Raw genomic sequence first — 12,546 nt, 5'->3', positions numbered from 1 at the left:
AACAACAACAACAACAACATCCATATCTATTATTCATAGCAGTAGTAGACAATTTGGGCAGAATTTTTTTTTTATGCTAGAGAAGACCTTTTAACTGCATCTTAAGACATTTTATCCTGGGGAGATCTGGTGGCCTAGTGGCAAGGAGCTGCACCACAATCCCAGAGGTATGCGGTTTGAATCTCCACCAGATGCTCTGCTGGAGAAGGAGGGGCAATCTCCTCCTGTACCAGTAAGATCCGATATAACAGTACACACACTAAAGAATTTTTTTTTTAAAAAAAAGACATTTTATTCTATTGCCAGATTTGACAGCCTCCAGGAGGGGAAGGAACCAGAAAGGAGGAAGTAGAGATGCAAACTCACTAGATTTAGGGAAGTGGTTCTTAGAGAAACAAGCTTTCCTCACATATAAATTGGGCCCTACAATACCAGAGCAGACGAGGAGGGATTTTCAAAATCAAATGAGTGTCAATGTCAAGGTCAAGTGGGTCCTAGGAGGAGGTTAGAGCTTCTCCAAGAGCTGGACCATGATGTTTTCTTCTTGCCTAGGAAATGGATATCAGGTCCTGGCTGAAGAACCAACACCACCACCACCACCACCAACAGACCAAACACTACAAAACAACAAACCCAGGTTTGAGAAAATATAAGGAGTCTGTGAGTCATGCAGATGGAGATGTTTAGGGGAATAAGAATCTAAGTTTGATGGAAAATGAGTAGTCCAGGGGCGTGAGACGCCGGAGTCTTCCAAGGAGAGATATCTAGGAAGACCTAGTGATTTTGAGCTTACAAGAGATCCAGGCTCGCTTTCTCAAAAAGTTGCAAATAGAAAAGCCATTTGACTCAGCAATTCCACTAATGAGAATTTACCCTAAAGAGACCAGAACTGCCACCCAAGCAGATATATGCACACCCATGTTTATGGCAGCCTTGTTCACAATAGCCAAGAGTTGGAAACAACCTAAGTGCCCATCAACAAATGAATGGATAGAGAAGCTGTGGTATATTCACACAATGGAATACTGTGTAGCATTGAAAAACAAGGAACTCACGAAATATCATGCAAAATGGATGGCCCTGGAGGAAATTATACTGAGTGAAATATCTCAGTCACAAAAGGACAAATATTGCATAGAGCCACTGTTGTAAAAGGGGACTGACAATCAGGGTTGAGAGAAGACAGAGAAGGAGGGGAGGAATGATGTATACTGCATTGAAACAGATGAGGGAGAGAACTGTTTAAAAGGGACATATGAATGGGTGTTCTTGTCATTGCAAAAGTCCAGAGTGAAGGCTGCACAGTGGAATGAACTTGGACGGAGGGATTGTGTAACAATGAAAGAGTTTTTCTTTTTAAGGAGAGGAGTGATGGGGGGGGAGGGATGGGTAGGAAGAAAAGTGCAACAATGAATGACTAGAAATCCTAAGTCTCTGTAAACTTTCATTAAAATTAATAAAAAAAATAAACAAAAAAACCCAAGAGATCCAAGCTGAAAGTATGCCCTAGGAGTCTTCATCAGAGCCTGGACGCAGTCTCTCTCTCACCTGACTCAAGATCAATTCATTTAGGGGAGCTCTGGTGGCCTAGTGGCAAGAAGCTGCAACTACAATCCCAGAGGTGCACGGTTCGAATCCACCAGATGCTCTGCCAGGGAAGGAGGGGCAATCTCCTCCTGTACCAGTCAGATCTGATTTGACGGTACACGCACACAAAAATAATAAAATAAAAAAAGATCAATTCATTTAGAAGATTTACTAAGTAAGCTCTATGTACCGTTTCCAAAGCTTGATACTGAAAATACAGACTGAACACAGTGCAGGACTTCCCTTGGGGAGTTAGACACTTACATGGATAATCTTCAAAACCATGTCAACTGGCACAACATAAGCCACAAAGACAATGGTCTATTTCCTACTTTGGTGAGTAGCGACTGGGGTCTTAAAAACTTGTAAGGAGCCTGCTAAGGGGCAGTTGTTAAGTGTCTTCATGTCCACAGCCCAGAAGAGGAAAGAATGCACACCCACGTTTATTGCGGCTTTGTTCACCATAGCAAGGAGTTGAAAACAACCTAAGTGCCCATCAACAAACGAATGGATAGAGAAGCTGTGGTATATTCACACAATGGAATACTACGCTGTACTGAAAAACAAGGAACTCATGAAATATTATACAAAACGGGTGACCCTGGAGGACATTATGCTGAGTGAGATATCTCAGTCACGATAGGACAAATACTGCATGGTGCCCCTGTTGTAAAACAGGACTGACATCGGGGTTGGGGGGAGACTGAGAAAGATGGGTTCAATAATGTATACTGCATTGAAACAGATGAGGGAGAAAACTATTTAAAATGGATATGTGATTAGGTATTTTTGTCATGACAGGAGTCCAGAGCGAAGGCTGCATAGTGGAGTGGACCTGAGGGGAGGGATTGTAAAACAATGAAAGAATTTTTCTTTTACTTTTCCAAGAGGGGAGTGTATTGGGGGGAGTGTTGGGAGGGGAGAAAAGTGAAACAATGAATGAATGGAAAGCCAAAGTCTCTGTACATTTTCATGGAAATTAATAATACATTTTTAAAAAAAAGAGGGAATAGAAAGTAAAGACACATGCATAAAGTATTTAGTCCAAAGGACTAGTGGGTTGCCCAAACCTCAATTCCCACCATTCTGAGACAGGAAGAACTAGAATTAGATTAGTATCCTATGTGAGTTCCATGTGGCCATTGCGACAAGTGATCAAACCCAGCAGAGACGTAATGAGTACTTCTCCATTGCAACTGTTAGAAGAAGGTGTCGATCTGACACCTGGTGAGGGGCGTATCTGACCTCATAGAAATCCACTTTGTGCTGTTGATGGGGACCCTTAGTCCTTCTGAAGTCAGTGGTGGTCAAATGCGGCCACCCCCATGCCTCCTACACTATTTTTACAGGTAGACTTTAACCAAACATAAGAAGACAAGAGATAGAGGTACAGACAGATAATCACATAAAGTTGGAGTCAGAGATTGGAATTATGCTACTACAATCAAGAAATGTTTAGGTCTACCAGAAACTCTCTGTCAGAGACAGTGAGATTGGCTTAGAATAGGACAGGGTTTGGAGCTATTGGGCATAGGGCCACCACGAGTCAGAGTTCACTACTGGCACATAACAACAACAACAACAACAACAATCAGAAAGTAGAAGAGATGAAGAATCTTTCTTTAAAATCTCCAAAGCCACAAGCCCATCAACATCTTGAACTAAATAAAGGTCCTCACCTTTGGAACTGTGAGAGAATTCATTTCTCTTGTTTCTTAAGTCACCCTGTCAGGGCTAACATGTTCTAGCCACCACAGCAACCTAATACACACTCCAAGTAACTCCGTATTCCTCTGGCTCAGTCACCGAGCAGGGCTTCAGGAGTCTATCCCTGGGACACGCTTATCCTCAGAGACGCCTTCCCTGGGCTCCAGACAGCGACAGGGGCTCTGGTTGAGTCCTTACTTTTGGATCTTGATTTCTGAGTATTCAGTGGCATCGGTGCTCTCCTGTTCCGCTGAGTTCCAGGGCTTCTTCACCTCTTGGAAGTTGACACAGGCATAGTGAAGCTCCAGCCCCTCATTCGAGGTGGGCTCAGCTGCTGCTGAGTTTGGGTGGTCCAAGGGACTGCCTGATAAGGATTCGTACAGGTGACCCTGAGTGGAAAGACAGAAAGAGTAAGATGAGGCCTTTGGGATCTGAAGAAGGCAACACATAATCTTCGCGGGAACGTGGTGCTGACGGACATTTATCCACTTACTCATTCCACACACATTTCCTGAGGACACATTTATTCACACGGTTAGCAAATTTTAATTGTGATAACGGCCTGCCGCTCTTGTCACTGAACTAATTCTGACTCATAATGGCAATACGTGTGTAGAGTACAACTTCTCTATAGGGTTTTAAAAAAACAGATTAAAAATATGAATAACAAATGTTTGGCACCTCCCCATTTCTTACACACATGAATCACTGGCGTTAGTGGTTTTCATCGCGTTGCACAATCATCACAACTCTCTGTTTCTGCTCCCCAGGATTTTCAAAGCTGTGCCCTTCTGGAAGCCCGTTGCCAGGTCTGCCTCTCAAAGTCCCTCTGGGTGGGCGTGAGCCATCAATCAGCCAGCTAGTTGTCAAGCACTTAATTGTTTGTGGCTGTACCTATTACCAAATCTCGGAATTCTTTCACCTCTCTCTGCAGACGATAGAACTCTTATCTCCATTTCACAGGCATGGAAACAGAAGGAGTGAAAGAAATTAACCCTCCCTAGGTTCTATCCAGGCACGATGCGCACTGTGAGACATTAAGGAGGGCACGGAGACAATATTCTATTATTTTAAAAATACTTACAGGCAATCTCCTCTCATGCAATTTCCTGCCTCTGATGAAAACCCACTGTAAGGTCAGCTAGGAGTCAGGTTCTTTTTTGTGGGTTTTATTTCTTTTTAATTTTAAAAAAAATTTCCATTAATTCGTTGTTGCACACTTTCCTCCCTGTCACCCCCGCACCCCACCCCAGTTCATTTTTCTCTTTGAAAAGTTAAAAAGAATTCTTTCACTGTTATACAATCCCCCTTCCTGGTCCACACCACTATGCAGCTTTCATTCTGGATTCTTGTCATGACGATAATACCTAATCATATCTTTCTCCTAAATGGTTCTCTTCCTCATCTGTTTCAATGCAGTATTCATTATTTATCCCCTTTTAGTTTCCCTCTCAACTCCGTTGTTAGTCATGCTTTGCAACAGTGGCACTATGCAGTATTAGTCCTTTTGTGACTGAGATAATTCACTCATCACCCATTTTGTATAATATTTCATGAGATCCTTGTTTTGCAATGCAGCGTAGTATTCCATTGTGTGAATATACCACAGCTTCTCTAGCCATTCGTTTGTTGATGGGCACTTAGGTTGTTTCCAACTCCTTGCTAATGTGAACAAAGCTGCAATGAACATGGGTGTGTTTATATCTGCTTGGGTGACAGTTCTGGTTTGTTTAGGGTAAAATCCCAGGAGTGGAATTGCTGGGTCAAATGATATTTCTATTTGCAACTTTTTGAGAAAGCGCCATTCTGCCTTCCATAGTGGTTGCACCATTTCACACTCCCACCAACAGTGAATAAGGGTTCCAGTTTCTCCACAACCTCGCCAGCATTTGTTGCTTGCTGTTCTGTTAAATTTTGCGATTCTTACTGGGGTGAAATGATATGTTACAGTTGTTTTGATAGGAGTCAGTTTTAACTCAACGGCCAGCAATGACAATTGCAAATTAGAGTTGCATCAAATTATAATGTGATGGAAAGAAACACAGAGCTGTGAGCTCACAGTTGTGACATACATCGGCACCCACCTGCAAGGGAGGCACGTGCTGTGGTGGAGCAGAAGTTTGTTGATCATGAAGATGGGCAGTGAGTCTTGGACATCGCAGGGTGGTGCGACAGTGAACGCACTTGCCTGACGGCTGCAAGATTGGAGGTTCAAGTCCACCCAAAAGAAGAAACCAACCCTGGACAATTCTCTGGAGCACAGTTCTGTGCTCTGTGACTCCATGAGTCAGAGTTGACTCCATGGTGACTTGTTGGTGGGTGAGTTTCTGGCTTTAGGAAACAAAGAGGAGGAAAGGAGAGAGAAGAAAGAAGAGAAGAGAAGAGAAGAGAAGAGAAGAGAAGAGAAGAGAAGAGAAGAGAAAGAGAGGAGAAGAAGAAGAAGAAGAAGAAGAAGAAGAAGAAGAAGAAGAAGAAGAAGAAAGGAGAGGAGAGAGAGCAGAGAGAGGGGAGGGGAGGGAAGGGCTGAGGAGAGGAGAGGAGGGGAAAGGAGAGAGCTCAGGAGAGAGCGCAGGAGAGAGGGCGTGAGAGTGAGAGAGAGCACACGAGAGAGCATGCCCAGGTTTCTGGCCTGGATGATTACTGTGGGGAATATGGCAGGAGAAATAAAGTGGGAAAGAAAAGTCAGAGCTCAGTTTTTGACTATGGAGTGAGTGAGTCCCTGTAGCCCATCCCTAGAGATGTTCAGATGGGACCCTGGATGACAGACAGACGCTCCACACCACTCACCTGGGAGGAGGTATAACACTCACCTGTGTATCTAACACGGGATGGAAGTAATCTATTCTTGTTGCTGTCTCAGCTGACTTCTTCTTGTAGAACCTCACTCTGAGCAAAGAAAGGAGAGTCTTTTAACCTGGCTAGCTCTCTGTTATGGGAGGTAAGGGCTAATGTCTCGTTTCAGATCATGAAGGAAACGGATATACCCTCCTCCTTGACACCTGGAGCCAGGGAACAGACCCTTTGCTTGGACAAGAAGGTAGGATGCTAAGTTCTTTATTTTCTTCTTATCCTTGCCCATATATGTACCTTATTGTGGAGTCTATTGTTAGCTGCTAAAGAGTTGGTCCCTAACGCATGATAATTCCATACACATACAATACAATGAATTACTGTCCCATCCTACACCTTTCCCATGATTTCAGACTTGAAAGTGGCTGATTTTACAGGAGAAGATTACCAGGCCTCCCTTCCCAGTCCACATTAGTGCGGAAATTCAGAGACCTCTAAGTGACATGCAAACATCTATGGATGGACAGATGGTGGCTGTGCTTGTAACATATTCATTGGGATTTAAACCTGGGTCACCTGCATAGAAGGTAAGAGTTCTACCACTGGTCCACTCCATACTCATGGAGTCTACTTGTGTGGTTGTTGTTGTAGTTTGTTGACTGCCATCGAGTCAAGCACAACTCATAGCGATTCTAAGAACAAAAGACCTCATGCCTTTCCATAACTATCGTCTTTTCTCCAAGTTCATAGAGGCATGTGGTTTAGGAAGCGGATGCCACTCCTGCTTCCAAACCTGTTTTACAACTGAGAGCTCCACCAAACACTGTCCACATTGGGAAGCCATTCTGATATTTGATACCCCAATGGTACAAGATTCAACATCACAGCAAACCTAGGTTACTTCATACAGCACATTGACAAAGAATGATGTGCAAAGTGGAAGAGTGTTCCTCTAAATATAACAGCACTAGTTTCATTTAGCAGTGGTTAAGTGTTGTCGAGTCGAATATGACTCAGAGTAAGTTTTGCACAAAAGACTTGAACTCTGTTCTGTAAATAACATCATTTCTGTACAGAACTCTGTTCTATAACTAACATCAATTCTGTACATTGATAGAGTTTAGAGAGTTTGTAGAATTTCCAGAGGCATTTGGTTTTAGGAAGTGGGTGCCACTGCTACTTCCCAGCATAAATCAATCTGGAAACTCATCCAAACACTGTACATAATGGGTAACCATTATGATATTTGACAAGATTATGGAACAGGATGCAGCATCACAGTGTCTTTTGTCTATTTACTGACCTGAACTTGTGTGGTATTTATCCTATATCCATCCTCTTAAAGAGACATTTTGAGTGAAACTCCAGGTTTTGAAGCTATAAATGACATTGTCTCAGCTAAGCTACATTGGAGTTCATTGAACAAAATCAGGACATGTTTTTTAAATATTTAAAAAATTTTTTTAACGTGACATTGTTGTCTCAGCTGGGCTACTTTGGAGTTTGTTGGGTAAAGTCAGGACGTGTTTCTTTAGTTTAAAAAAAATGTAGCATTTCTTTTTTTTAAATTTTGTTTTATTCTTTCTTGTGTGTGTGTACCGTCAAATCGGATCTGACTGGGACAGGAGGAGATTGTTCCTCCTTCTCCAGCAAAGCATCTGGTGGATTTGAACCACAGGACATAAGTGTTATGAGTGTTCAATAGATCTTAGGGTTAGTGGTGTTAACAATAATTGTGCAATGTTTTAGACCATACATCGTTGTTGTTAAGGGCTGTGGACTTTGACTTGTAGCACTCTGTGAGTGACAGATTGAATCTTTGGTTTATCCTACACCATCATAAATTTTGTTAAACTCAAACTCATTGTGGTTGAGTCAGAACTAACTCAGAACTGAGCTGGTTTTCAGAGGCTGTAAATCTGACCGGAGGAGATGGCCCATTATTTTCGGTTTGAGGAGCTGCTGGTAGATTTGAATTGCCTGCCTTTGGGTTGGCAGCACAACTCCCTCCCCATTAGGCCATCAGAGTTCTTTAAACCACAGGAAGTCTCGCTCTGAGCTCTCGCTCTCGGCCCGTCGCTCTCGGCTCTCTCCTTATCATTGAGTCAGAACTAATGCATAGTTGACCCTCCAGCAGGTTTTCAGAGGTTGACAATTACATGATAGGAGATTGCTTACCTTTTTCACCACAGATAAGCACCTACCTTTGGGTTGACGGTGCAACTCCCTCCCAGCCAGGCCACCAGAGCTCCCTAATTGTATAACTGTTGTTTGTACTGACTACCACTGAGTCGGAACCAACCCATAGTGGATTTTCAGAGGCAATTTAATTGCACAGGAGGAGATGGCCTCTCTTTCTCCCTCAGAGCAGCTGATGGTTTTGAACCACATGCCTTTGGGATTCCAGTGCAGCTTCTTATCACGGGGCTACCAGCGCTCCCTTCACCATTCATATAAAGTATAATTGCTCCACTCACATGAAAACGACAAGGACACAGAGTATCAGTAGGACTGTGATGCCCACTCCCCAGCTGACGCCTTGAACGACCTCTGACCAGAAGCTTGGCTTCTCTGAAAGGCAAGCGACATTTGAGGTGAGACCCAACCCCCGCCCCAGTCAAGCATCTGAATGCACAGTCTTCACAAATCAGTGACCCACTTTTGTGCCCACTTCCTTCCAGCACCTCTTCGTTCCCCTCTCCCCATCTTATATACCTGCAGTCTCATGTCTCCCCAGCCTACTCTCTATTTAAACATTCAAAAGCCTTGAACCATAGCACTTTCCTTCTCTAAGACCCATTTATCCCACTCATGGTGTCTCCTGGGATCCAGACTCAAGTCAGTTCTTTCCCCAGGGGTCCACTTTTGTACCCTCCCCTCAATGTAGCAACAGTGGACGTGTGACATTTTGATTCTTATAGGCAGCATACCAGAGCTGAACTCTGTGCTGCCGCTTAGAAGCGGATGGCCAAGGTCTCGTTGGGTTTAAAGGGAATCATAATGGTAGCATCGCGGCTGCTCCTGTCCACCAGCCCAGTTCAAGTAAGGGACGGGCTGGGCTCGAGAGAACAGCTTCAGCACAGATCCGTGGCCTCCCTGGGCCAGGAGGGTCTGAACAGCTGTGAAGTCCCATGAAGAGGAAGGAGGAGACCCAATAGGTAATTCTCACTTTGCCAGATGCCCTTCCCCTCCAGGCTTCTCCCAACTTACTGTTCACAGAGAGGATCAAGCATGCTGCCAGGGAGCCCAGTGTATTCTCAGCTTTGCAGATATACTTTCCCTGGTCCCCCAACTTCACATAAGGGAGTTCCAGAATGCCTGGATGCAACAGTTTGGGGGGACTCAAGGTTCGGTTCTCCCGTGCCCAGCTCAGCGTGGGAGGGGGATTGCTGTCAGCAGTACAGATTAGACGTAAGAACTGGCCCTCCAGAACTGGAAGAGGTGTGTTATTGCTCAGGGCTTCTGATCCTGGAGAAGTGAAGAAAGAGAAAATTAAGCCCAGATCCCTTTTAGAGGCTCTGTCTTTCCTTTCCTTCCCTCACGTGGATTTATCTCTCCTCTTCACTGATTGATGGGCTTGTACTTTCAAAGTTTAAGTCCAAGGTAACAGGCTGAGGAGCAGACCAATTTTTCCAAAGAGCTGATGTACATTTGTCAGACTTGCCTTGGTTCCCATATCTCCTATTGTTGGTGTTGGTGATTGCCTTTGAGTTGAGCACGTCTCGTAGCAATCCTATGAACAAAAGGCCTGAAACCCCTCTACAACTATCAACATTTATCAAAGTTCATAGGGTGTCCGGAGGCATGTTATTTAGGAAGTGGACGCCACTCCTGCTTCCAAATATCGCCTAGATGAGCTCCTCATGAGTTATCTGTGCCAATGAAGATGTCAGATTTACATTCAAAGAATCTCCTGTTTAGTCTTTCAACAACAGTTGACAGAGGCATGTTTAATTTAGCCATATCCAAAGAGGTCATTGTCTGGTGAGCAAGACACTCAAAAGTAGGCACTCGCACTCACAAGGCCATATGACACCTACAGAGGTGGACTTGGGCTGAGGGAATTCCGAGAACGGGCAACTCAATGAGACTATCAGGACAGGAGGGACATTTTGAAAGAAGAGAGAGTTAAGAGAACATGAGGAAAGAGAAAGGCAGTACACAAGGAGGAATGGATTAGACATTACAATTAATACTGGTAATATTAATACAATACACAGCAACAATATTAATATGGTAATATTAATATGGTACTATTCTAAAACAAAAGGTCAATGAATGATTGGAAAACCAGTACGACTTGCAAGCCTTCACTCAAATAAAAATGAAATATAGTAGAGAGCCCATTTGGTACAGTGGACAGAAACTGATGCTACCAAGCCAAAGGTGGGTGACTTTAATCTGCAGCCCTCAGGCCTGGTTTTAATTGTTTTTGGTCAAACATTCTTCTAGGTCGTATAGCCCTGGTGTGTCCACTGCTGTACAGAGGTAACTCGTGGTTGTTGTGAAGCTGAACACTCTGACACTGAAGAGTCAAATGCAATAATGGTCACCCATGGTGGACAGTGTTTGGTGGCGCTCCCCAATTCAAACTAGCTTGGAAGCAGGAGTGGCATCTACTTCTGAAATAGCTTGCTTCCGGAAACCCTATGAACCTGGAGAAAGGACCAAAGTTATACAAATGTCTAGGTCTTTCGTTCATAGGGTCGCTATGAGTAGTCTACGACTCGAAGGCACTTAACAACAACAACAATGAAGAAAGCTCGGAGTTGATTAAAGGGTGATATTGGCGTGGAAGGGCATTGTGAGATGAGAAGGGACCACAGCTGACAAACGATACCGCTTTGCAAGGCTTGTTAAGACTTGATTGAATACATGAGTATGTTTGGGCATGCGTAACTGGTGGTGAAACGGATTTTTTTTTTTTAAATTAGAGCTCATCAGTGACCCCGCCCCCTCACCAAAAGACTTGCTAATGTGCTTGTGTAGAGACTCCTTACCGTCATTCAGTTACTATGAACCCATAACTCTACAGCAGAGAATAGAACTGCCTCATAGTGTTTCCAAGTCCCTACATCTTTAGGAAAACAAACTGTCACATCTTTCTCCCCCTGAGTGGCCGATAGGCTTGAAACACCAACCTTCTGGATAGAAGGTGAGGGACTTAAGCACTGTGCCACCAAGGTTCCTTCCATAACTCTCATCGCTAGAAAACCCCGCGGGACAGTTCTACTCTGTTGTATGCAGTGGCGGTGAGTCAAATATCTACGCAAAGGGATTTAACAGCAAAGACGAAACCACTGAAGGAATTGCGGACACCATTGATAAAATTGTGTCAACGCAGAGAAAGTTAAAGGTGTAAAGGAACTGTTGATAAATGCAACTAGTGGTTTAGTGGTAAACCTTGAACAGTCATTTTTGTTTTGTTTTTTACCATTGAGCCAGAACCAAACTGTAGTTGACCCTCCAGGGGTTTTTCAGAAGCAGTTAATCAAACAGGAGGAGATTAACCAGCCTTCTCCTGCAGAGAGGCTGGTGGATTTGAACCACATGACTTCAGGAGTATTTTTTAGCATTTGCCAATTTGCACGGTGCCAACTTCAAGAACTCAAAATGAGATAAAAAAATATTTAGGAAAAGATGCATTCAGCTGGCCCTTGTCAGTTGGTGAGAGCTTACTCCGTCACACCAGTGAATGCACCTAAATAAAAAAATTGTATGCTTGTTGTCCTGCAAAATCATTATACCCTAAGCAGAAAGAAATATTTTCAACTATCAAACAACTGATTTCTCTCATATGCAAAGAACTTCAAGTCATTAAAACAAATCACACAGACTTTTTTTTAAAGCTCACTATCTTTTAAAAAATGGTTCCTAAAATAAAAGATACTCAACTTACTCACAAAATGAAAATGCAAACTTAAATTACAGTGGATTAATTTAGGAAGTGGACGAAAATCATTATCAGAGAAATAGGCACATTGCTGGTGGAGGTGTTGTTGTTGCTGTTAGGTGCCGTTGAGTCGTGTACGATGCTATGAACAAAAGATCTGAACCCTGTTCTGTCCTGTGCCATTCTCACACTTCCTGACACACAAGAGCCCATTGCTACACACACTGCATCAATCCATTGTGTTGAGGGTCTTCTTTTCTTCTCTGACCTTCCACTTCTCTCAGCGTGATGTCATTTCCCAAGGACTGGAACCTTAAACTGGAAAGACTGTATGTTGCTGTTGTTTTTAAGTGCCAGTGAGTCGTAGGCAACTCATAACAACCCTATGAACTAAAGACCTGAACACTTAAATAACTTTCATCGTTTCTCCAGGTTCATAGGGTTTCTGGAGGCAAGCTATTTCAGAAGTAGATGCCACAATGGAATACTATGCTGCATTAAAAAACAAGGAACTCATGCAATATTATTCAAAATGGTTGACTCTGGAGAACATTATGCTGAGTGAAATA

At 43.4% G+C, this 12,546-nt stretch overlaps 1 protein-coding gene across 1 annotated transcript in view; it reads right to left on the bottom strand.

Moving 5' to 3' along the window:
• The window catches only part of LOC102868048 (sialic acid-binding Ig-like lectin 8-like), a 125,677-nt gene that overhangs the window by 18,689 nt on the left and 94,442 nt on the right, over positions 1 to 12,546 (bottom strand). Inside the window, exons 4-5 of the mRNA XM_006897361.1 lie at positions 9,295 to 9,552; positions 3,493 to 3,658 (exon numbers count right to left, since the gene is read on the bottom strand). Of these exons, the coding sequence (XP_006897423.1) occupies positions 3,493 to 3,658; positions 9,295 to 9,552 (424 nt within the window). The remainder of the gene's footprint in view (positions 1 to 3,492; positions 3,659 to 9,294; positions 9,553 to 12,546) is intronic.

Source organism: Elephantulus edwardii, unplaced genomic scaffold, assembly GCF_000299155.1.
Source record: "Elephantulus edwardii isolate Elephantulus edwardi_28Jun2011 unplaced genomic scaffold, EleEdw1.0 scaffold00208, whole genome shotgun sequence".
Lineage (NCBI taxonomy): Eukaryota > Metazoa > Chordata > Mammalia > Macroscelidea > Macroscelididae > Elephantulus > Elephantulus edwardii.
Note: the sequence above shows the minus strand (reverse complement) of the source record. Positions and strands in the feature narration are given on the sequence as shown.